The 26,027-nt window shown below is 40.7% G+C and overlaps 1 protein-coding gene across 2 annotated transcripts in view; it reads right to left on the minus strand.

Moving 5' to 3' along the window:
* Positions 1–2,614: 2,614 nt before the first annotated feature.
* Positions 2,615–26,027, minus strand: part of ANAPC4 (anaphase promoting complex subunit 4) — a 34,074-nt gene continuing 10,661 nt past the window's right edge. Inside the window, exons 11-30 of one of the 2 annotated variants that reach the window (XM_079766674.1) lie at positions 24,335–24,418; positions 22,600–22,686; positions 22,141–22,205; positions 21,439–21,481; positions 21,246–21,322; positions 19,625–19,725; positions 19,493–19,544; positions 18,305–18,360; positions 15,426–15,472; positions 14,073–14,129; positions 13,692–13,748; positions 11,507–11,600; positions 8,684–8,781; positions 8,104–8,165; positions 7,987–8,025; positions 7,786–7,887; positions 6,665–6,739; positions 5,808–5,981; positions 4,896–5,019; positions 2,615–4,188 (exon numbers count right to left, since the gene is read on the minus strand). In XM_079766674.1, coding sequence (XP_079622800.1) covers positions 3,961–4,188; positions 4,896–5,019; positions 5,808–5,981; positions 6,665–6,739; positions 7,786–7,887; positions 7,987–8,025; positions 8,104–8,165; positions 8,684–8,781; positions 11,507–11,600; positions 13,692–13,748; positions 14,073–14,129; positions 15,426–15,472; positions 18,305–18,360; positions 19,493–19,544; positions 19,625–19,725; positions 21,246–21,322; positions 21,439–21,481; positions 22,141–22,205; positions 22,600–22,686; positions 24,335–24,418 — 1,722 coding nt within the window. In that variant the 3' untranslated portion in view covers positions 2,615–3,960. Of the gene's footprint in view, positions 4,189–4,891; positions 5,020–5,289; positions 5,358–5,807; positions 5,982–6,664; positions 6,740–7,785; positions 7,888–7,986; positions 8,026–8,103; positions 8,166–8,683; positions 8,782–11,506; positions 11,601–13,691; positions 13,749–14,072; positions 14,130–15,425; positions 15,473–18,304; positions 18,361–19,492; positions 19,545–19,624; positions 19,726–21,245; positions 21,323–21,438; positions 21,482–22,140; positions 22,206–22,599; positions 22,687–24,334; positions 24,419–26,027 lie in introns of those variants that run through there. The other variant, XM_079766675.1, reaches the window with a different exon arrangement.

A 26,027-nucleotide genomic window follows, 5' to 3' on the forward strand; every position in this document is an offset into this window, starting at 1 on the left:
CCTGGGGAAAGAGCTCGGTGCTGTCCTCAGGTGACCAGGCCACACGAGGCCACCCCAGGAGGCGATGGCACGTGCCACTGGCTGTGGGCAGTGCTGTCTTGGACTAAACCATGCTAACCCTGGAGGGTCAAATGTAGGGGTGCAGGGCCCAGCAGCACCACATGCCACTCCCAAGCGTGCAGAAAAAGTGTGGCTGCTGAGGGCGGCTGAGTGAAGGAACTCTGTGAAGAATGAAGCTCATCACGTGCCACTGTCGGTGCCCCCCAGACATTAAGGTGGTCACGTCACCGCAGGAGGATTGCTGGGGAGCGTGGCCATGGGCAAAGAGGGAGGGCAGGGCAGTGGAATACGAATGCCCCAGAAAGGCAGTGCACGCAGTGGTTAAACGCAAGGGTCCTGCACCAGGCTGCCTGGCTTCCCATCTCTGTCCTACCCTTGCCACCTGTGTACAAGTTAGGAAATGGCCCTGTGCCTCAGTTTCTTCACCTGTGAAACGGGGAGGGTGCTAATAATAGCACTTACCTTACAGGATTGTGGTGAGGCCTAATTGCGTTAACAGTGGGATGTGCTTGGAATGGTGCCTGGCTCCTGCGAGGTACTCAGCAGGTACTGCTCTCTGGGGCCAGACTGTCTCCTGGGAACCTGTTCAGATGACCTGAGAGAATATATAGACGCCCAGAGTGGTATTATGAACTCAAGGCTACACCATAATAGTTTCTGACTAGAAACTATTGATATTCAAATGCTCTGACTAAAGAATGTTTTAGCATTTTGCTGAGCATAAAATTTTTATTTTGGAAGAAAATCAAGAACAAAACAACAACAAAAAAACAACAACTAGGAAGCCAGAGAATTAGAAAGACTATTATTGTCGTCGTCTTTATTAAGTCTGGCACAAAAATAAATGTTATGCAAATTTCTATAAAAAAACACCATTAATCCTGGAGAAGAGCAGCACCGAACAGTGCAGTAAGTGCTACTCTTCACCAGGCGTCTCATCTATGCCAGCCATAATGCCCTACACACACGCCTCCACGTGGCCCTCGAACCCCGAGACAGGGACTGCATGACCCCACTGTACAGAGGTCAGGGACCGGGGTGCACACACTGTGAGTACCTGGGGGAGACCCACTGCTAGGCTCCTCCTCATCCTCTCTTCACTTTTTGTTCACTAAACTCAAAATGCAAACCCGGCAACTGATGCTCAATATAGTCTCTAGTGAGCAAATTGGTTCTAATTGTAGAGAATCTATATCATATATATACAATGAGTAAACAAGATTATTTGCTCTATATGTATTAAAACTTAGAAAGAGCCCTGGCCGGTGTTCTCAGTGGTCAGAGCGTCGGCCTGCACACCCAAGGGTCACTAGTTCGATTCCCGGTCAAGGGCACATACCTAGGTTGCAGGTTCATCCCAGGCCCCAGCATGTGCGGGAGGCAACCAATCCATGTTTCTTTTTCACATTGATGTTTCTCTCTCTCTTTCCCCCACCCCTTGCTCCTTCCCTTCCACTCTCTCTAATAATCAGTGGGGGAAAAATATTCTTGGGAGAGAATCAATCAATCAAAAAAAAAAAAAACTTAAAAAAAGAGAATCAGAAACCAATTAAAACCTTTTCACTTTGACATAATACAAATCCAATTCCTAGATATTGGGTATATCATATATATTTTTAAAAATAGTGAAAAAACAATCCTCCTATAGTTAGGAATGATTCACATTGTTAATTTAACTCAATGTTAAGGGAAAGTGAGGTACAAGCCAGGTACATTAATAGAACTATTTCTGATCCCTGGTTCAGGATAATGGCAGAACTGGAGTCTCATTTTTTATTTACCCCTGTGCTAGAACTGCAAATAGCAACCACGCACATATCAAAAAACCTTTGTAAATTTAATGCTGGAGTCACATGGGACAGATTACTGTCTAATAAAGAACTGGTTGATTACTGTAAAATTGGAATTCATTCTAAGAACAAGCTATAGTTACTTGTCTCCCAAACCCATCTAAGTTATTTAAACGTTATGTGGGAAAATCGACCCAAGCCATTATGCTCAATTAGATTTGACAAAGGAGGCAAGAGCATACAATGGAGTCAAGATAGTCTCTTCAATAAATGGTGTTGGGAAAATTAGACAGATACATGCAAAAAAATGAAACTAGACCACCAACTTACACCATACACAAAAATAAACTCAAAATGGATAAAGGACTTAAATGTAAGATGGGAAACCATAAAAAAATCTTAGAATACATAGGCAGCAAAATATCAGACATTTGTCGTAGCAATATCTTTACAGCTCCTAGGACAATGGAAACTAAGGAGAAAATAAACAAATGGGACTACATCAAAATAAAAAGCTTCACCGTAGCCGGTTTGGCTCAAATGGATAGAGCATAGGCCTGCGGATTGAAGGGTCCCGGGTTCGATTCCGATCAAGGGCACATGCCTGGGTTGTAGGCTCGATCCCCAGTGGGGGGCGTGCAGGAGGCAGCCAATCAATGATTCTCTCTCATCATTGATGTTTCTCTCTCTCTCCCTCCCAATCCCTTCCTCTCTGAAATCAATAAAAAATATATTTTAAAAAATAAAAAGCTTCTACACAGCAAAAGAAACCATCAACAAAAACAAGAGAGCCCACTGCATGGGAGAACGTATTTGCCAATGTTATATTTGGTAAGTGTTTAATCTCCAAAATTTATAGGGAACTCATATAACTTAACAAAAGGAAGATAAACAATCCAATCAAAAAAATGGGCAAGGACCTAAGTAGATACTTTTCAAAAGGGGACATATAGAAGGCCAAGAGACATATGAAAACATGCTCAAAGTTACTAATTATCCGAGAGATGCAAATCAAAACAACAAGGTACCATCTCACACCTGTCAGAATGGCTATCATCAACAAATCAACAAACGACAAGTGCTGGCGAGGATGTAGAGAAAAAGGAACCCTCGTGCACTGCTGGTGGGAATGCAGACTGGTGTGGCCACTGTGAAGAACAGTATGGAGTTTCCTCAAAAAATTAAAAGTGAAATTCCCATTTGACCCCGTTACCCCACTTCTAGGAATATATCCCAAGAAAACAGAAACACCAATCAGAAAGGACATATGCACCCCTATGTTCATAGCAGCACAATTTACAATAGCTAAGATTTGGAAACAGCCTAAGTGCCCATCAGCAGATGAGTGGATTAGAAAACTGTGGTACATCTACACAATGGAATACTACGCTGCGGTAAAAAATAATGAATTCTTACCATTCGCAACAGCATGGATGGACCGGGAAAGCGTTATGCTAAGCGAAATAAGCCAGTCAGAGAAAGATAAATACCACATGATCTCACTCATTTGTGGAATATAATGAACAACATAAACTGATGAACAAAAACAGATCCAGAGACAGAGAAGCATCAAAATGACCATCAAACCTCTGAGGGAAGGTAGTGGAGGGTGGGGGTATGGGAGAGAGATCAACCAATGGACTTGTATACATGCATATAAGCCTAACCAATGGACACAGACAGTAGGGAGGTGAGGGCATGTGCTGGGGAGTGGGAGTGGCCAGGGAGAAGTCAATGGGGGGGAAAGGAGACATATGTAATACTTTAAACAATAAAGAATTTAAATTTAAAAAAAAAAAAACTTCCAGTGAATGACTACTTAATTGTAATTTTTTCCTGGTATAGGAATGATTTCTAATACCTACCTTTTTCTTCACAATTTATGTTTCCTTTAAGCACTAGTTCAGCACACAGTAACATAAAGGAATTTCAGCAAAAAAGAAAGTCTATCAGAGTGACTATACCATTAAGAGAAGATGAAGTGGAATGAGGATAAAAATTGCTGTTTATTTCTTTGTTACACAAAGAGAATTAAGTGGCTCAAGACATTGAGCCCATCTCCTATGTCCTTTCTGACTTGATGGGAACATACGAAATGATGGCACCTAGACTAGGAGTCCAGCTCCGGGTCCAGCTTCTCCACTTTGATGACTATATCCGGAGTGGAAGCAGCAGCACCAGCTGGTTGGCTCTCTGTGTCGGATTCGGACAACACTTCGTCCTTGATTTTTATAGGCTTATTGCTGGCCTCTTCGTCGTCGTCTGAAGACTCATCCAGCTCCCATTCATCATCGATGTCCATTTCAAACACTCTCACGTGACGGAGATTTGAGCTTAACTGAATAAAAGAAGGCCAAATACAGAACTTTAAAATGTAATGGCTTAACTAATACATTATATATAAGGAATTAGAAAATTAAAGGCCCGGTTCACGACATTCATGCACTGGGGGGGAGGGTCCCTCAGCCTGGCCTACGCCCTCTCGCAGTCCAGGACCCCGCGGGGAGCGGACCTAGGCAGGCAGTTGGACATCCCCGGAGGGATCCTTAGCGTTGCCATAGAGGTGGGAGAGGCTCCCACCACCGCCACTGCGCTCACCAGCCATGAGCCCGGCTTCTGGCTAAGCAGTGCTCCCCCTGTGGGAGCACACTGACCACCAGGGAACAGCTCCTGCATTCAGCGTCTGCCCCCTGGTGGTCAGTGTGCGTCATAGCGACAGGTTGTTCCTCCGTTTGGTTGATTTGCATATTAGGGTTTTATTATATAGGATTATTTTCCCATCAGTGTTCAACAAAATCACTAAACTGAAGCTTTCATTTTGCATAAAAGAATCTCCACATGCAACAGTAAATTTCATAATTAAAATCTAGAATTGTTACTGATTACTTAGTAAGCTTTCTCAGAACAAGAGAACTAAATAGCTAAGGTGACTAACAAGCTCACCATCAACAGAAGCAATTCATCACAAAAAGTTTGTCCTAAAGGACCATATGGATCCAGTTGCTTTCTCCTGTAACTCTTAGTAAGCAATCTGCAAACACTTACCACACAGGACACCTTTCGAAAACCATTCCCAGCAACATACTGCGCTTTCATACTTTCCAGTAATCTCCAATGCTTCTCGAAATGCAGGGTACGGGTCGGGATAGCACCACACTGTTCATCTAGCCTAGAGAGCAGGAAAAACCGACCCGGGAGTGAAAATGGGATCTGCTCCTGGTGTCCTAGGGGTTGTGTCAGGGTCAACCATGGGCTCGATTTCTACCAATATTCCCACCTGTATAATTCTACCCAGCCTCTGTGTAAAAACACTGGGTGCTATATTCTACAAAGATACTACAATTACAAATAAGCAAAGTATCTTCTTAGTCAGGTTTTTTATTCTCTTCCGAGGAAAACAAATGGACACATTTTTAAATTAGAGAAAGGATCTGCTTACTTAAACCTCAGTCAGCCAACGCCATCTCTTGGGAATGGCCACGTCCTCTCCGTGTGGCTGCTGAGGCCCTACGTCGGGAAGGGAAACACGAAAGGCAATCTAGGGTAACTAATTCTACCACACACTGGGGTTAACGCTGCTCCTGAAGAAGGAACTCACAGAAGTCCCATTCTCCACCCCAAATAATGCCAACCTTGTTCCAGCACATACCTACTGATTTACTAGTAAAGCAAAGGAACAGAAGATTACCATTATGCTCACTCTAGAACACTAGTAACTAATTTAAATACCTAGAGAGATAAACCCAACATCAAAATTACAACTTGATTTACAATCTTATGGTCACCAAAGAAGAGCTGTTAAAGCCAGTATTTTTAAAATAAAAAATATGACTGACTGTCTGATTGTCCCTGGTTAACTGTTATCTGGCATACATAAAGGACTGGAATATATGACATACATTAAAAACATTTTAACCATTATATCAGAAAGAGGAACTTACTGATGAGTTAAGTTACCTTGTAGAGTAATTCCCAGTGAACTGATATTCTGCAGAATCTTCACAGTTATACACTGAAGACAATGGCAACTGGACCAAGAGTCTGTCTCTTCCTTCACGTCCTACAGTGTCCTTAAGAACTACCGTCACAGTTTCATCATCATAAAACTGTGCATCTAAACAACTGTAGGTGCTAGAAGAGAAATAAGTTTTGTTACATGAAAGATGATCATAACTACAGAGACAATATTGGATGTATAACATACCTGTACCAAGCAAAAAAACCTGATGATAAAAAAAAATCGTGACATTCTATACAATAACATTTGAAATATATCATTAGTTTACACTAAAATCACACTTCATCTGCAAGTATACAGTATGTGGCAATCCCTCCCCTGTGTTGCAAGTGAGGGAAGCCTTATAGGTATATATCACTTAACTGAGTCTAACCATATTCCTATAATTCACATGACAAAACATATCCTATATAACAAAGAGGTAATATGCAAATTGACCCTCACGCTGTAATGCCATCACAAGATGGCGGCGCTCACAGAAGGGGTGGGGCAGTGGGGGCGGGGCCGGCGGCCGCTCCACATGGCTTCCACCGGGGTTCCTGCAGCCCCATGGGGGCGCAGAGGTCCCGGTAGCCACTTCACGCGGCTTCTGCCGGGCCTCGCATGTGTGCCGCAGGGGTGGGGCCCAGTGGCCGCTGCGTGCGGCCCAGAGGTGGGGCATCGGGGCGGCACTCCAGGACTCGGGGCAGTCCCATGGCGCAGGGGTAGGGGGGGTCCCGGGTCTCACGCCATTTTGCATGACGGGTCACTAGTACATACATATTTATATATCATCCAAACAGACTTTAAGATTTACCTTCTCCTCACTTTCTCAGTTGTGGCATATGTGAAGCTCCCAAATTTAATAGCAATTAGTCCATTGCTTACAGATCTTGAAGAAAGAAGAGGGGGAAAATGAGACTATGTGGAACAACCTGGATAGCCAATAATCTAAATGCTCGAAAGAACATGATTGTCAGTGTTAGTATATCTATCTAAACCCCAAATCCAAGACCCGATTACCATTATGCTCACTCTAGAACACTAGTAACTAATTTAAATACCTAGAGAGATAAACCCAACATCAAAATTACAACTTGATTTACAATCTTATGGTCACCAAAGTAGCTGGATACCTTACACAATTAAGGACATCTGGAACAACCAAATGATTTCATATCTTGGCCTCAAAATATGTCCTGGAAATTCAGATTTAAACCCTTTTCAGATACTAATGGCATTCTAAGTCTGATTTATCTTTCAGAACTTTCCCTTTGGATTCTCAAAAGTAGTGTCTGTAGGTGAGGCCTCTTGTTGAATGAAAGGCATACTTAACCTTGGGTAAAAGGCCTTTCTTTTTTTTTTTTTTTTTTCAATATATTTTATTGATTTTTTACAGAGAGGAAGAGAGAGGGATAGAGAGTTAGAAACATCGATGAGAGAGAGACATCGATCAGCTGCCTCCTGCACAACCCCCACTGGGGATGTGCCCGCAACCAAGGTACATGACCTTGACCGGAATTGAACCTGGGACCTTTCAGTCCGCAGGCCGACGCTCTATCCACTGAGCCAAACCGGTTTCGGCTAAAAGGCCTTTCTAAAAGGAACCCACAATACAGTTTTGAACTTCTACAAGTTCGTGAGACGTAATCCTGAGTGTTCTGCTCTTGATTTTTCCTAAGCCTAAAAAACATCCTCCATGTAACTGGTATAAACCAATACAAAATCAGATACCCTAGAATCAGAAGGGATCTTGTAGCTTCCTAATCTGGCCCTATCGTCTATCTAGTGACATGAAAACTAAGACTGAGAACAGTTCAGGGACAAGTCATAAGGTAGGTTAAGCAAAACCTGAAATGTAGGGAAGAGGAACTGTATGTTTTATGATTAAGAATAAAATCTTATCTCTTCTGATTCAAACTTCAGACGAACACTTACTGGGAAATATCAGTATGTCTCCTTAAGATGCACATTTTATAAATTGAATCTTCTAAAATAGTAAAAAGAAGATAATGTAGATTTGAAGTCTTATTATTCCACCTAAAGAAAAAAATATTTAATGTCAAACACGCCATGTAGTTTTCAATGCACAGAACAGAACTGTGTTGTTCACATGATAAGGAAGAAACACATACTTACAGAAAAGGAAATTTGAACAATCTACGTGTAGAGTCCTCACTAAAACAAAAGGGAAAAAATTAGTAAAATTTTAAATTGGCTGCTGAATTATACCACCCAAAAGGCAAATAGAATTACCTTCTAGTATCTTTATATAATGGGATACAGATTGCTTGATTCATTGATTTTCCAATTACATCCTAAATAAAATAACGTTTAAAATATCATTAGAGCAGAAAAATACTGTACAGAAAGTGAATGACCAGCATTGGTTAAGTCTAGTAAAAAAAAAAATCATCTCTATCATCAAACCTTTTACACAAGAAACTTTAATGACAGTCATGACAGTAAGGGACAGAGAGAGACAATTCTGAGCTGAAGAGGGCCTTGGCGATAAGCACGTAGCACCCTCCGAGCCACCCCTGTAGTCTCACAGCATCAGCCACCCACCCTTCGGGAGTAAACAGGAGACACAACAGCTCCAGAACTAAGGACATTTATGCCAAATACTAAAGATGCCAACACTTGGATCTTTTTATTTTTAATATACGTAAGAAACTCGAAGAGAAAATATTAGGGGGAACCATATAAACCTGTCAGTTTTGTTAGTCAAAAGCATGTTCTATGGTTCACCTTAGTAACTATGATCATTAACATAAATGAGCCACACACTACAGATGTTCTTGCGCCTACACAAAGGCATGCCTTTCGAACTTACTGCGGGCTTTTGCAAACATTGATCAATAATGTTCTCCATCCGCCTTTTCACAAAATGCAGTGATTTTCGAGGATAATAGGGAAACAGCAAAGGGCTTTCTGGTTTCAAAGAAAAACAGAAACACAGAAAGCTAGAGTAGAGCAGGTGATCAGAAGGAAATACTCTGTTATTAGAGCCAGTCCCCACAGCTTATGCGAGGGTGGGATCCTCCCCGGCCACTTTGTTACCCCTTCACGCACCCTCCCTGAAGACGCCCCTGCCTTTCATCACCCCTGCTGACCGCCCACTAGACACAGCCGCACCGACTACAAGCTGAGTCCGAGCAGCCTGTTACTCCACATGCTACTTTTCCCACCAAAATCCAACAGGGCGTTTCTGTTGGCTGTAAGAAGGGAAGAGAAGATTTGGGAACCATAAGACATATATAATCAAACAAAGTTCATTCTTCTCTCTTCTTAGCCACAGTGGAGGAACAACAGCAGTCTGGTGCTGTTTGGGAAGATTATGATACTAAAAACAGAAACAGGAGACGAGTGCTATGAAAATAAGCTCCTGACTTGTAAAAAGGCTACTTTTTCAGTAGAAAGTAATATCTAATTTAGCATTTACTGACACCAACTATGCTAGGTTCATTTTATAGCTTATTCAAGTTATTTCTATTGCTCACAATACTTGTACAGAGTAAGCATCATGTTCTCCATTTTACAGATTACAAAAAAAGACCGAGCCTTGGTCAGAAGTTTGGGACTTTCAGCCCCAACCCCCAACATCCGGGAAGGGGAGAGAAGCTGGAGTTAAGTTCAGTCACCAGTGGTCAATGCCTTCATCAGCCACGGCTGCATAACGAAAGCTCCATGAAACCCCTCGACCACAGAGCTCGGAGGGCCTCGGGGCGGTGAGCACCTTGAGGTCCTGGGAGGTGGAGCACTCGGAGAGGGCCCCGTGCCCCTTGCCAATGCCATGCCCCGTGCATCATTTCTAGTTGGCTGTTTCTTTGTAATAAACCAGTGATCATGGTCTTTCTCTGAATTTTGTGAGCCATTTTAGCAAACTATCAAACTTGAAGAAGGGGAGTTCTGGGAACCCGCAACTTTGTAGCCAAGTGAGACAGAAACGTGGGTCACTGGGGGTCCCAACACTTGCAAGTGAGGTCGGAAGCGGGGGCCGTCTATGGAGCCGAGCCTCTAAGCTGTGTGTCCAGGGCTGACTCATGGAGCTGGTGTCAGGATTAAACTGTAGGACACCCACTTGGTGTCGCAAGTGGTCTCCTGAGGAAAAAACCCTCTAATTGGGGTGTCAGATGTGCTTTGTCGGTTGTGAGTATGCGAAACAGGATTTATTCTTGCATTCTTTTATTAATTATTGTATTATTTTCCACACAAACAACTGTACACCTACTTTTGCCCCATCCAGTATTTGTTGCCCTGAAAAAGAATGGACTCCTAGGGTTAAAACGGAAGAGCAATAAGCAAAGTTCTAGGCCTCAGAGAATTCCTTCCCACTCTCTCTCCCTCCCTCCCTCCCTCCCTCCTTCATTCATTCATTCATTCATTCAGATAAGCAGCAACCAGATCCAAGTGGCAGAGATTACATCTGAGTCCAGCTAAAAACTCGGGCTCTGTAGTTAGCAGAATCCTAGCTCCATCACTTACTAGCTTGTATGAGCTTGGGCCTTCTCTAACCTTCAGTTTCCTCATCAGTAAAATGAGGATAACAAGGACCTTCCCACAGGTTCTTCTGCGGACTGAAGGAGGTAATACACGTATGTGGCTATCACCATAAGGATCTAAGAAATAGCTAAACTGGTCAGATTACTCTTTCAGAAAGCAAAGAAATACTTTAAAAATATTCTCATCTAAAATGGTGACGTTCGGACATATAGGATGGCTGCTATTTTGTGTTGCATCCCTAATAATGCTGAGTAGGGAAAGTTTTACCACATCAACATTTTTAGATCCTAGAACAGTGGTCGGCAAACCGCGGCTCACGAGCCACACGCGGCTCTTTGGCCCCTTGAGTGCGGCTCTTCCACAAAATACCATGGCCTGGGCGAGTCTATTTTGAAGAAGTGGCGTTAGAAGAAGTTTAAGTTTAAAAATTTGGCTCTCCATCGGCCTGCGGACTGAAAGGTCCCGGGTTCGATTCCGGTCAAGGGCATGTACCTTGGCTGCAGGGCACGTCCCCAGTGGGAGGTGTGCAGGAGGCAGCTGATCGATGTTTCTCTCTCATCGATGTTTCTAACTCTCTATCCCTCTCCCTTCCTCTCTGTGAAAAATCGGTGAAATATATAAAAAATAAAATAAAATAAAAATAAAAATTTGGCTCTCAAAAGAAATTTCAATTGTTGTATTGATGATATTTGGCTCTGTTGACTAATGAGTTTGCCGACCACTGGCCTAGAAAATGGAAGGCATAACAAGGAACAGGAAAGCTGCAACCTCAGGAGAATACGCGGACGCGTCCTGCTGTTAGGAGTTAACCAACTGGAACCGGCCAAGCAGACTCCTCTGACTAGCAGGCTCTTTAAGTGTTCTTCGCAATATCCTATTTTTTATAAGGTGCCATACAGACAACATCATACTTCAGAGTAAGCAATCTTTTGTAAGTAAACAGTTACCTGGTAACAGTGTTTTTGAACATGGAAATGTCATACACTTCTGTGTTGTTTTTTTACTGTTTCTCTATTCAAATAAAATGGACACAGAAGATAAATCTAAAGAAGTTAGGTAAGAACTCAGCAAGGGCTCAGCAAAACTGTTAGTGGGTGTACTGGTCTCCAATAAATAAACGCGCCGGCCAACACCTCCCGGGTCCATGAAATACCTTTCAGGTGGCTGCTGTTCTGCAGGAAGTCATACCACTGGTTTCCTTCTGTGTTAGGGGGTGACACCAGGTCGTCATCTTCATCTTTCAAGTACTACAAACGCAGAATTTAAGATGTATGTAGGAAACCAAGCAAATCAGGCTTCAAATTGCTTACATGTAACGTTCTTTTATGTAATAAGTTAAGTCTGTTTTACTGCCAAGTCCTCTTGGCAAGTGCCCTGCTGTTATTCTAAGTGAGGTGCTCAAAATTTGCTAAGTACCCAGCAACTAAAGAAACTGCTAACTACTAAGAGATTAGAATGCTGTAAATGTACAGGCCATAAACTGAATTTAAATTTTGAGTTCTATTTTCATGAAGCGTATTTTAAGCTTATACATGTAAGTCTATAAATTAATTTGAAAAAAGTATCAACTGTCAATCCACTCTGTGGGAGCAGTTCCCGACCTGACGCCCACGGGCGCTTTCAGGGACCCGTGAGGTCGGTGCCGTCTTTACGATGATGCCACGGTGCTGTGTGCCCTTTCACTGGAACCACATGTGCACTGATGGTCAAAAGCACCGGTGGGAAAACCCCTGGCACCGCCACCAAGCGTCAAGCAGTAGCCCCAAACCTTACAGCCGCCGCCGTACTCCTCTTGGCCACACGCTCAGTTTCACTATCTCTGAGGAAGCTATTGAAATTATTAATTTTATTAAAGCCCAACCGTGGAGTGCAGGGCTCTTTAATATCCTGTGTGACAGACCCAGGAAGCATCCACACGGCACTGCTACTGCACACCAACAGGGGAAGCACTGGACAACGCAGCCGTGACGTAGCCGGGCACGTTTTTGCTGTTAATGGAATTCCATTTTTACATGAAAGAATGATTGGCAAAAAAAACTATGATTATCCATTCTTGGGTACTTGGCAGATATTTTCTTGAAAATGAAGAAAGTGAGGCTGTCACTTTAAGCAAAACAACTGCCAGTATTGGTTGCCAATGATAAAATTTAAACATTTATGCCAAAATTAAAATTCTGAAAATCCTGTATCTGTCACTGTGTAAATGACAGCTTCACGGGACTTAAAGACCGACGAGACCGGTGGTGACAGTAATGAAACCCGACTCTGGGATTCTGTATGAAAAAAGGTGTCGGCATATGGAAGATGTGCAGAACTCAGTGAACCGGCATTTTCCTAGTGGCAATACATTATATTACAAAATCACGCCTGGGGGACAGACCCATTCAAAGTGCCAGGCAGGTGAATGGACCTGCAGTGCATTAGAGTATGGAAAGTCCACTGATGCAATTTAGATTCCACATTGAAACTAACATTTAATATACTATCACTTGTCAGGATTTGGTGCTGTATCAGAGAATACCCACCATTATCTAAATCGCTACTAACATACTTCTCCCTTTCCAAACACACACCTGTACGAAGCCAGATACTCTTTATATACCTTAACCCAGTGGTCGGCAAACTGCGGCTCGCGAGCCACATGCGGCTCTTTGGCCCCTTGAGTGTGGCTCTTCCACAAAACACCATGGCCTGGGCGAGTCTATTTTGAAGAAGTGGCGTTAGAAGTTTAAGTTTAAAAAATGTGGCTCTCGAAAGAAATTTCAATCGTTGTACTGTTGCTATTTGGCTCTGTTGACTAATGAGTTTGCCGACCACTGCCTTAACCAAAACAACATATCACAGCAGATTAAAAGCAGAAGCATATGATAATCCAGCTGTCTTCTACAAAGCCAAACATCAGAGACTTGCAGAATTATAAAACAATGCCACTATCTACTAAGTTACATTTTCTAAATTATAGTTGGTTTTCATTGAAATTATTTATGTTAACATGTAATAGCACTGTTATTTTTAATAACAAGTTATTTTTAATGAATCAAAAAATATTTTATTGTTTTATTTCTAATTCCTAATAACATCTACCATTAACAGATACACCCCACAAAAAAGCTATTTAGGGTCCTCAATCCTTTTAACAATGTAAAAGGGTTCTGAGACCAAAAAGTTTAAAAACTGCTACTTTTTAGTTATTTCACTAAAAGGGCAGGGTTACTCTATAACTGGCCTTATATTACTTTCCATAAACTCTGGATAGTAAAGACTAACACTGCTAATGTTTTAAAATTAGTTTTTAAAAATTAAAAATAAAACAACTAAGTCAAATCCAAAGCCCTTACCTGACCGACTTTTTCCACATTGAAGTATTTTCCTTTCCGATTGTAAAGGTCGGGGGCCTAGAGAGGAGAAGCACAGTTTAATCAATCACTCAGCTCACACCCACCCACAACCTTACAGCTAAACCAAAAGCGTGACGAAGAGCTGTTAGTGCCAGTTACTCTTCTCTTTCATGGACTGTAAGACGCACATACACACAAAAGTTCAACTTACAGGCGTGAGATAAATAAATATTGCCATTAATTAGCTCAATATTTTTAAAAGCATACCTGCTAAGGACCTTCAATGAAACTTCATTGAATTTGACCACTTCTTACCATTACCCAGCTCTACTGCAATTATTAAGAAGAAAAACCAGCATTACAGAAATACCAATTTCCTACCTCATTGAAATGCTCAGTAAGAAATTCAGCAACAAAGGTGATATCTTTTTGAGTCATCTATCAAAAACAAAGATAAAACAGATCAAGATAAAAGAAAGCTTCCCAATAAAAGAAATATCATGTAATAATAAATGTGACTTTTTTACTATCTACCAAAAGCCATCGGACAAATAAAGTTCCATTGAGGAAATAGCAATAGAAGCCCAGATTATGTAACTCTGAACATATGAAATCCCGGGGTTCTGAGAAGCATGTCATTAAACACTTAAGCCCATTGTCCAATCAGTGACTCCAACAGCCCCAGAGCTCCTCATGGCCACGGTTGTTTATCATGCTAGGCCAGTGGTCGGCAAACTGCGGCTCGCGAGCCACATGCGGCTCTTTGGCCCCTTGAGTGTGGCTCTTCCACAAAATACCACGGCCTGGGCGAGTCTATTTCGAAGAAGTGGCATTAGAAGAAGTTTAAGTTTAAAAAATTTGGCTCTCAAAAGAAATTTCAATCGTTGTACTGTTGATATTTGGCTCTGTTGACTAATGAGTTTGCCGACCACTGTGCTAGGCCTATGCTGGGCCCAGTGCAGTCCCTCCTGTGGGAGAGGGGACTGTAAGCCCAGGTAAATCACCTCCCCCTGAGATAAGGGCTGCACTCCACAGCACCACGTGCTTCCGCGCTGGCCTCTGCTTCTCGCAATGCCCCTCCCTTTACCTTACCCAGGTTCTTCAGCCCGCAAAAAGCACACATCTAGGTCCCCCCAACAATGAACATATTTTTTATCTTCCAATATAAAGGTCAGAGTGATGTCTTAGAACAGCTAACTGTGAACATTCCTGGATTACAAGTCCAGGCCCCACCCACAGCACAGAAGATCTACTTTGTGTTGAGCTGCAATCCCTTACATTTATTCCACCGAGGCTAATTTTACTGCTCTCTGTTTTTTCAGCCTCAAAATTGCCTATCTATTCAGAACGGACCGTTTGGGCAGGGGTGAGGATGAGTGAGCTGCACTTTGGGAACTCTGACCTAATCTGTAGGATCTTCCTGGAAAGAGACTGCACTGCTATTTGTCACAATCCTTATAGTCGAAAGAAATTAAGTATGAATATCTAAGTACCAGATTTCCAAGGAAAATAGAAATGTACTTAAGATTTAAGAAGGTTAAATCTCATAAGATTAGCCATAATAAAGGTATTTGTGAGATAAAAAACAAAAGGCTTACTAAGATCTGTCTCATGTCTACAGCCTGACAGCCTATTAACTAATAACTGTATAATAAGAATACCAAGACAACCAGCAAAGCTGAGCTCCACGAGGGCATAGATAACACATGAGAGAAATATACTGTTATAGACTACCTTATTCAGCTCGGGAATCACGTGGTCTTCTGTCATTCTCAACATTGCTGAAAATATAAATTTAAAAACTACCTTTAAAGAAAAACTACGAACGTAATTTTAATTATAGATGCTTTTCCAAAATTAATGTGTTTCACTGGACCAAATTTTCAATTTTCAATATCCTCTTTTCACCAAGAAAAACGTATTTTCTTCTAAAAACTACAGGGAGGGAAAGGGGGTCAAATATGGTGAAGGAAGACTTGGTTTTGGGTAGTGAAGACACAATGCGATATACAGATGATGTAGTGTTAAAACTGTACCCTTGAAACTTAATATAATCTTATTAACCCATGTCACCCCAGTAAGTTTAATAAATTTTTTTAAAATCCTAAAGGGTCAAGAATTTAAATTTGGTTTATATTTCTAGGTTCCCAGCGGTTGGGCTAATCATCCTAAACTCTTAATTTTCATTTGCTCCTTCAGCCCAACCCACCGCCACTCCAGACAAACAAATATAACCGCTGCCTTGTGCTAAGACTGCTTTTGCTAGGATTCCTCCTTCTACCCTGGTGATGTTTCTCCTCTTCAAATCTGCAAGTAATCCTTTCCTCCAAAGCCTCAGAATACCACAGGCGTGTTTCTTTCCCTTGGGCTTATTCACTACGTAAAGAAGTTTGCACTACAATCCATGTGTATGTATTTATGTCTATTTAAACAGTCTTTAGTATCTGTGGCTATCTTCATCAACACTGTGTTTTCTGTGTTACGTGCCCCTAAGTCATGAAGTAGGCTGCCTGTGCTTTAGCAGTGTTTGAATGTGCTCCTTGTGTTTGGTCATGAAAAGGCATGTTGGATATACTTCTGCAAATACAGATTTTAAAACTATTCTTAATTCAAACTTCTAAATTATTGGTAAAGCCAGCCATACTCATTCATTCATTTATCCTTCCCAAAATTATTTATTAAGCGCAGCACAGGTGCTGGGGATACCGCGTATAAAGAAGTCCCTGCTTTCATTAGGATGACATTTTACACAAGAGCAAGCCCAGGTTAACAGAGCTAAGGTGGCAGAGCCAGATTCCCATGAGGCCCCAGTGCCCAAACCAGTGTGCTTCCCACAGCGTCCTGCTCTAACTAGAAGGCCTGAGCGGCAGTTCACGCCTCTTCTAATCCCGCTTCTTGTTACCGTGGGGACATGCAATAAGAATGTAAGCTGCCTGAATTACTCCAAAAATTATAAGTAAAACCACAGTCCTACGTCTGTAAAAGAAAGTTATTTCTAAGTTTTCTGTAATTCATTCTAATTAACAACTCTGATCAAATAACAGGCTGGCCTGAGAAACACTCTGGCTCCCCATTCTGGCTAGCGTTGGTATAGTTTTGAGAAAAATCTAAGGATTATCAATATCAACATCTGCAGATCGCATTATTTTATCAAAAGCAATTATATTAGGCTGACAGTATGAAGTTTGTTTTCAAATATCAGAACTGAAGGTTTGCTCAGTTGTTAACAAATAGGGGATAAATTCTATTTATAACTAAATTTTGCATATGTTGGAGGAAAATGTATGCTGGATTATTCCAAAGGTTTTAAGAGAGATCACAAAAATAACAGTACAAATGGGCCTCAATAAAATATGCACATACTGTAAAGTGAACATTAAAATTTTTAATATCAAGTTAATAAGTATCTGTTAATTACCTACAAATACAAAGATCGTGTGGAGATTTAAAAAAAAAAAAAAGGCCACAAGTGTCCGCATTCTACTGAGCTACAGCATCAGTGTCCAATGGAAGTGACGATGGAAATGATCTAGTCTGTGCTGTCCAACACGGTAGCCCCTAATCACATGGCTTCTGAGCACTTCAAATGTGTCTAGCATGACGAAGGAACTGAACATAAAACTTTATATAACTTCAACTAATTCAAATAGCCGCATGTGGCTAGTGGCTACCGTATGGCATAGATCTAGAGACAGAAAACCGAAGTATAAAACAGGAGATAAGCTACTCAGGGGCAGAGGCTGTGTCTTTTTATTCTCTCTATATATATTAATTCTAACACCTAACAATGCCTAATATATAACAGGGATTCAAAAAAAATTTTTTAATATCTTTTTATTGATTTCACAGAGGAAGGGAGAGGGAGAGAAACATCAATGATGAGAGAGAATCATTGATTGGCTGCTTCCTGCACACCACTACTGGGGATCGAGCCTGAAACCTGGGCATGTGCCCTGCTGGGAATTGACCATGAACTCATGGTTCATACGTCAACGCTCAACTACTGAGCCATGGTGGCTGGGCTCAAAAATGTTATTTTAACCTAAGGGGTTAAACAAGGTAAAAGAAAAAAAAAGGGGTGGGGGGTAAGGGGGGGTAATTAGCCCTGGCTGGTATTGCTCAGTGGGCTGGAGCATCATCCTGTGCATCAAGGGGTCACAGATTTGATGCCCAGTCAAGGGCATCTCTAGTCCGGGTGCATGTGGGAGGCAACTGACTGATGTTTCTCTCTCACATTGATGTTTCTCTCTCTCTCTCCCACCTTCCCTCTCTCCTCCCCTTCCTCTCTCTCTCTCTCTAAAAATCAATAAAAACATATCCTTGAATAAGGTTTAAAAAATACATTAAACAAAGGTTAATTATCAGTGAGTGACAGAGACAACCAATGCTACACGTTACATCTGAGAGGATGTGGGGGTGGATGGATGTATAAAGAAATAAGACTGGCCATGTGTTGAAAACAGCTGAAACTGGGTGAAGGGTGAAGGGGTTCATTTATACTATTCTCTCTACTTTTATAGGTATTTGAAATTTTACTAAAATAAATATTCTAGATTGATATTGCTACAGTTTAAAAACAAAAGTGTGAAAATGACAAGGATGCTTTAACTTACCCACATAGAGCCACCGAAAAAATGCTTTGAAGTTTTTCATACTACTATCTATAACTCTAAAGAGATAAAAATAAATCGAAAATGAAATTATTACATAGGTTCATGTAACATTTTTCATTGTGGCATATAATAATCCTTACTGTCCTGTTATATCCTATCTGAAGACATGTTTAGAACAGATTTTACAAATCACTCACACATACCCCTAAAAATAAAATTTCAAAAGAGCAAATCCTGATTCTTTTCAAAAATAAAATAACTCCTATTCTAACTGGTTATAACAGCCTTGCCACAAATGTAATAGTCTCTCCTAGCATTCAGTAAAAGCATGAAATCCTTTTCTAACGTTGCAAATAAAAGAAACAAGAAAAAAAACAAAACAAAACAAAAAAAGGTTTCAGCATTATTCTTTGTTTAAAAAAAAAAAAATAGTGGTCAGAAAGAAAAAACATGAACCCCAACAGAAAATTATAATAAATCTGTACTGTTACCTCCTCCGATATCACTGAACATTATTTTTGGAAGTTAACATTTTTGTCCTTACAATAACAAATCACAAGAATTGAATTTCCTCGTGCTTGACGCAAATGTACCCCCAAAATAAACTATTAGAAGTGGAAGTCACCTTCATGTTGATGAAACTGTTTCTGAATATATATCATTTTAAAAATCTCTTTAAGTTTACACCTATAAGATAATTACTCTAAGCAAATAATACTGCACTTTTCATTCCTAAGTCTCAGAACCCCTCCCAAGCCTTAAGTTTCATAACAGTGCTGGAGAGGTGGGTCATTATCATTAACCTTTCCATCCCCAGTAAAACCTATGATCAAAACTCTCCGGCAGCAAAAAGAAAAAAAAAAAGGAAAAAAGTTAAGAAAAAAAGTTCTTTAACAATCAATACAATTTAGAAATATGGAGGTAACCTACAGACAAACTAAAAATAGCAGCACTTATAAAGTGTGAAAAGGTCCTAGAGACAGGGCCGGGGTAGGGATAGGGGAACAGGACAATACTACTTTATGTTATGAGACCACTGTGCTACTGGCTGATTTTAATCAAGGCATAATTTTCATAAAAACTTTAAAACTGGTTTTAAGAAAATCATGACAATTTGCTAAGTTCTTATTTGTAAGCGAAAGGGGAAAAAGTCCCAGGTCAGTGATGCCAGGTATCCCCAATACTTACTGAAGAAGTTCATTTGCCTTGAGTATGAAAGAGCCCACAGCAGTAATAGCATCTAAAAGGAAATAAGTAAATATCATTTGTCAGGTAAGTAAAGTGTGTTTAATGCACTCTGTTGGAAAATGAAATTACTACCTTCAATTCCCGCAGCATCTAATCCAAGAGGTTCATATTTTTGTTTCCATGAAGCCATTCCTTTCAGTTCACTCAGATGGTATAATAAAGACTCTGAGCCACTAAAACGAAGCAGAAATAAATTAGCATCATTACCTTCAGCAAGGAGGAAGGCAGTTACTACCTAGCTTGAACATTCCTGAATATTCAGAAATAAAAACTGGAAGTAACTTAAATTTTTTTCTATGAGAAATAATTATTTCTCAAAATTATCGCTAAAAACTGTAGCAGAATCATTTGGTCAGCAACTGCTGAGATGAGAACATGACCAAGATGATTGAATTTTGCAAGAAAATCGAATCCTGTTCCACAGTTACTCCTGGCACTTTTAAGACAGTCATATGATCATCTTGTCCGTTCAACAGCTCTATATTTAACATTCAGCAAGCATTTATTAAGCTCCAACTTTATTTAGGACAGGCACTGTGCTAGACACTGTGGGAACATAATGGCGAAGAAAGAGAAAGGGTGCCCGTGGCACCAACAGTCTAATGGGGAAGACGGTGATTACCACACAATCAGACATTCCATCGTTCAACTACATAAACGCCTTGAAGGAAATGTACACAGTGTATAACGGAAGAAACTAATCTAACCTGGGGGATAAGGGAAGGCCTCTCTGAACAAGTGATAGTTGAGCTAAGAGCTAAAGAGTGCCAAGCGAAGAGCAGGGTGGGAATGTTCCAGAAAGTGATGCAAGAAAGCATTAGGTAGGAGAAAAAAACGTCAAGTTTGAGAAGGCCATCAGTGGGGGTGCAGCAGAGGCCGCTGTGCTAACGGCCACGCGAAGGTCTTGGGAATGAGAAGGCACTGGGAGTTTTGAAGCAAGAGTAACATGATCAGGCCCGTGTTACTTGAACGTTTACCTTGCTTGAACATTCCTAAATATTCAGACCCACCATGGGGGATACGTTTGAGGGGCACGGTGCGGACTGGAGAAGACCAGTCCAAAGGGTACTTGCAGGGATCCAAGGGAAAGGTGATGAAGGGTTAGGGGACTCAGCATAAAGGGATTTATCAAAATTTAAGTCAAACACTGAGCGTGTGCATCCGCCTGTCCACTGATTCACTGAGAGGCTGAGAGAGCAGCAGCAGGGACCCAGAGATCTGGGAGAAGGTCCAGCTCTGACATTTGGTAACGCTGGACCAGCCATGATCATTCTGAACTTGTTTCTTCTTATGTAAAACGAGGGTAATCTAGTCAACACTTTCTAAGGTATTAAATGCAAAAGTACGTAACATGCTTTGTAAACTTAAAAATGATATACAAACATACTTAAATTCACTGCTCACAAAAGGGTATATGCCCTATTCAAAATATGCCTCATTGGTGGGTGAGGAAACAGCCCAGCCAGGGCCTAGCCCGGTGAAAAGATGTTGGAAAACAAGTTCATAAAGCAGAATTACAGGACTGATTTCTTATATCTTGGATATTCCAAGATTCGCCTCAAATACCAATGCAGTAATTTTCACTAGAAAAGGCTCAAAAAAAGAATGACGGATGATGATAAGGCTATAGAAAGAAGACCAACACCCAGTACATGCAAATGCAATACCAAAGAATTCTACAAAACCTACATACCTCTGTAAGTGACTTATGACCAATTTTTGTATACTGGAATATGAGGACTCTATAGACTGGCCAAGCTTTTTTAAGCCCTAATGAAGAGAAGAAAATATATTTAATATGCAAGCAAGATACGATATGCCAGTCAAAAAAAAAATTAAGACTGTGTTCATAGCCACTGAAACACGGACACTTTAACCACACACACCTTTACTGTTAACTGGTTCATTAAGAGGGTCTGAAGTTCAGCACTACAATGAAAAAGAAAGTGTTTTTAAGTCTTCTCTATTCAAAATCTGAATATTTAAACCTTTTAAATTTAAAATAATAAACAAGATTTTTAAACAAAATAAACAAAAAGAAACAGCCCAGCAAAAATCAAGCGTCTGTTGTACTGGTAAAAGGAAGCAATGAAGTCCAGAAACAGACTGAAGTGTGTATGAGGAGTTACTATATGCTAAAGTGGCATTTCAAAGCGGTGAGGAGAAGGTATAATACTCATTTAACCAAATAAATCACACCTGGGACATGTAAATGAAATAAAAAATAAACTATAAAAAAAACGCAGAAGAAAACACAAATCAATCTTTGAATACTCGTAAGATGGGAAAATTCTTTTTAAGACTAATGCTAAGGCAAAACTATTAAAGAAAAAACTAATTTGGCTATATAAAAATTGTTAAATTTTTATACATTAAAAATACATACATAATATATATATTATACACATACAAAATGATCACATTTACATAAAAATGTGTATGTGAATAGAAAAGCCTAGAAAAGATATATACTATCTTTTGTTCTTGTGTGTCAGAATTTAAAAATATTTTTACAATGAATATTTTTTAAATAAAAAATTACTTTAAAAAAGAAGAAAAAGCAGAAGTACCAAATATGAGTTTATTACCTAGCTTTCCCCCACAACAGCAAGTGCATGAATTCATCTTGCACTGATGTGGTTGTGTTCTTTTCCTGAACAAAATGGATAAAATTATACGTATGTTTTAAATTATAAGCATATTTATTCAAAATTACAGGCGCATGACGCCCTTCCTTCTCCTTAACCTTGCCTCAAATGGATTATGTACCTGTCAGTTACTAGGAAACAGCCAATCAGCTCTTCTAACAGCTGTCCTTATTCCCCAAGCCCCACCTGCCCCACTTCACCATCCTGTCCTTATCTAAGCTATACCAATGGGAAGACAGTCCTTTCTCTTTGAGAAAATAGCCTGAGGTTAAACCAAGACAGGTGAAAGAAAACCTGATCTTAGCCTTTTGCAAATCAGACTGATTTTTCTCATGCACCTTGTAGCGTGAATAAGGACACCAAGCATTCTTCACTGTGTAGGAGGCTCAGGCCCGTTACCTGCACAAACTTGGTGAGACGAGAATCCATCTGCATCAGAATTTCTTCCCAGGCTTCACACATACATGTCAGTGACAAATTTACATACTATTAACAAAAAGAAGGAAACATCAATATGGTAAAAGGTATTTAAGGCAATATGCTAACTAAATAATGTGTGCTTCTTACTGTCCACTGTCTCAAAGAAATCCAGAATTTACTTTCAATCACTTTTAACTCAGTTAAGCCAGAGGAAAAGACTGTAGCTAACATTTGATAATTGCTTAACTATCAAACATTCCTAAATTAAGTTTTTATCTGGTAAAACAAATACCCTCCAGATTTTGACATGTATGCCTTACATACACGAACTGTCCAAAGGCTGGTTTGGTCAGCTATTCAATTTTCAAACAGGATCTTTAAAAAGATTTTGATCTCCCAAAATCTTTGACATCAAGTCAATCAGTGAGTGTGGGAGACTGAAAAAAAAAAAAAAAAAAAAAAGGCTACAATTCCACGTATCTCCTCTATCCAGACAGAGTGGATGTCTCCAGCCCTTAAATCTGGGCTGGCCTTGTACGCTTCCTCTTGCATTCTTGATACCCCGCCTCTGCCACCACTTCATGAACAAGCCTGGCTAGCCTGCTGTGAGATGAGAAGGTGAAGCCTAGACAAAGCATCACAACTAAGAGACACCTCGATCAGCCAGCTGACCACTCATGCAAGACCAAGCCCCGCCCTGTCCTGATCAACAGAACCTCCCATCTGAGCCCCAGACTGAATTGTCGACTAAGACACCAACCTACAGAATCAGGCACTATTTATTAAGTACCAAAGCTAACTGATAATACTGTTTTCCATAATACTTTCTTTATAATAAAACTTTTAAAATTTCAAGATATTATTTTATTTCTGGGAATATTTAAAATGATTTAAACTACTTTTTTCTCTTTTTTTGGAGAAATAGTGATGGATGGGAGCAGATTTTCTATTAAATTTTTGTCTTGCTTTAATGGACATTGTAGGTTATCTACCAGCCCTAACTGGTTTGGCTCAGTGGATAGAGTGTCAGCCTGTGGACTGAAAGGTCCCAGGTTGATTCCGGTCAAGGGCATGTACCTTGGTTGCGGGCACATCCCCAGTGGGGGTTGTGCAGGAGGCAGCTGATTGATGTTTCTCTCTCATCGATGTTTCTAACTCTCTCTCCCTCTCCCTTCCTCTTTGTAAAAAAATCAATAAAATATATATTTTTAAAAAATTATCTATCAGACTAGATACCTCTACCACAGATAGTAAGCTTTACAAAATAAAATTTTAAAGTTTGTTATTAATAGAACATTAGAAACTTATAGTAAACTAGAGGCCTGGTGCATGAAATTCATGTACTTGGGGGGGGGGGGTCCCTCAGCCCGGCCTGTACCCTTTCACAGTCCAGGAGCCCTCAGGGGATGTTCGACTGATGGCTTAGGTCTGCTCCCCCGTAAACCATCAGTCAGACATCCTTAGTGTTGCCACAGAAGTGGGAGAGGCTCCCACCACTGCCACTGTGCTCATCAGCCGTGAGCCCTGCTTCTGGCTGAGCAGTGCTCCCCCTGTGGGTGTGCACTGACCACCAGGGGGCAGCTCCTGTGTTGAGCATCTTCCCCCTGGTGGTCAGTGCATGTCATAGTGACCGGTCATTCCACCATTTAGTCAATTTGCATATTAGTCTTTTATTATATAGGATATTCACATAAAAGAAGCTATAAATAAATACCTGCAAAAGAGCTGAAATGTGAGTAAACTTTCTGGCCATCCGAGTTACTTCAGGTAAGAAAGAGTACAATAGATTGGTTTCAAGCTGGAAAATCAAAATAATAAAGTGAGTCACAATTAGACGCACTTATTTAAAAAAAATTTTTTTAAACCTGTTAAGTATTTTTCAATTACAACTGACATTCAATATTACATTAGTTTCAGATACATAGCATAGTGGTTACATATTGATTTATTTACTAGTAGCCCTGCGCACGAATCGGTGCACCAGTAGCTCTCTGCGGGGCCTGGCCGCTCCACGCCTGCTGCCCAGAGGCTCTCCGCGGCCCAGAGGCCCATCCGCGGCCGGGCACAGGACGCTTGCCTCATCACCACGGTGACAAAGCAAGCATTCCACCAGGCCACTCACGCTGCCCGCTCTCAGTGGCCACCCCCCTGGGACTGGGGGACTCCGGCGGGGCTGAGAGGATGGGGCGCCACCATCTTGTGGCTATGGGCACCACCAATTTTGGATTGGAGTGATGGTTAATTTGCATATTACCCTTTTATTAGATAGGGTTTTAATATATTTTTATTGATTTCAGAGAGGAAGAGAGAGGAAGAGAGAAATAGAAATAATGATGAGAGAATTATTGATCGGCTGCCTCCTGCACTCCCCCTACTGGGGATTGAGCAAACAACCCGAAATCGAACCCGGGACCCTTCAGTCTGAAGCCAATGCTCTATCCACTGAGCCAAACCAGCTAGGGCTGGTTACATATTTATGTAACTTAGTTAGTAATCACCCCAGTAAGTCTAGTACCCACCTGACATCATGCAGAGTTACCACAATATTATTGACTATATTCACTATGTTGTACTTTACATCCCCATGACTATTTTTAATGGCCAATTTGTACTTCTTAATCCCTTTACCTTTTTCACACTTACTTCTTTTAAAAAAGATAAATCAGTCCTTTCCTTTACAAACTTCCAGTTATAAAATAAATAAATCATGGGGACTTAATGCATCGCATGGTGACTACAGTCAATAATATTGTGGTGCAAGAGAGTAAACCTTAAAAAAATCTCATTACAAGAAAAATATATATATATTTGTATAACTTTGTATATATAATGGATGATAACCAGACTTATTGTGGTGATCATTTCGCAGTGTGCACAAATATCAAATTATTATATTGTGCACCTGAAACTAATGCTACATGCCAATTATACCTCACGTAAAAACTTTTTAAAAAATAAAGCACCTCCCAGTTCAAAAAACAAAATCCTATAATTCAGAAGAGTCAAGATCTAACTCTGTATCATCAGAAAGACTATGTCAGAATTCTGCTCCTTTTGAGCACAAGTTTTAAGAGTATCAAAACAAAACCTTAGGATTTTCTTTGTTTTTAAATGTTTTTAGTGATTTTAAAGTGAGAGAAAGGGAAAGGGGGAGAGTGAGAGAAACATCAATTGGCTGCCTCCTGCTCATCCCTTACTGGGGATCAAGCCTGCAACCTGGGCATGTGCCCCTAATGGGAATCATACCAGGAACTAAACCAGTGGCCTCTCAGTGCACGGGAAGATCTCAACCAACTGAGCCACACCGGCCAGGGCATACTTTAGGACTTTCTACTCTGCCGTGTTTAAGTGTGCATAGCTCACCGTCCCTTGGTTAGCAATCCCCTCTACATAGGTTTTTATACTAC

This window comes from Cnephaeus nilssonii, assembly GCF_951640355.1.
Source record: "Cnephaeus nilssonii genome assembly, chromosome: 1".
Taxonomy (NCBI): Eukaryota; Metazoa; Chordata; class Mammalia; order Chiroptera; family Vespertilionidae; genus Cnephaeus; species Cnephaeus nilssonii.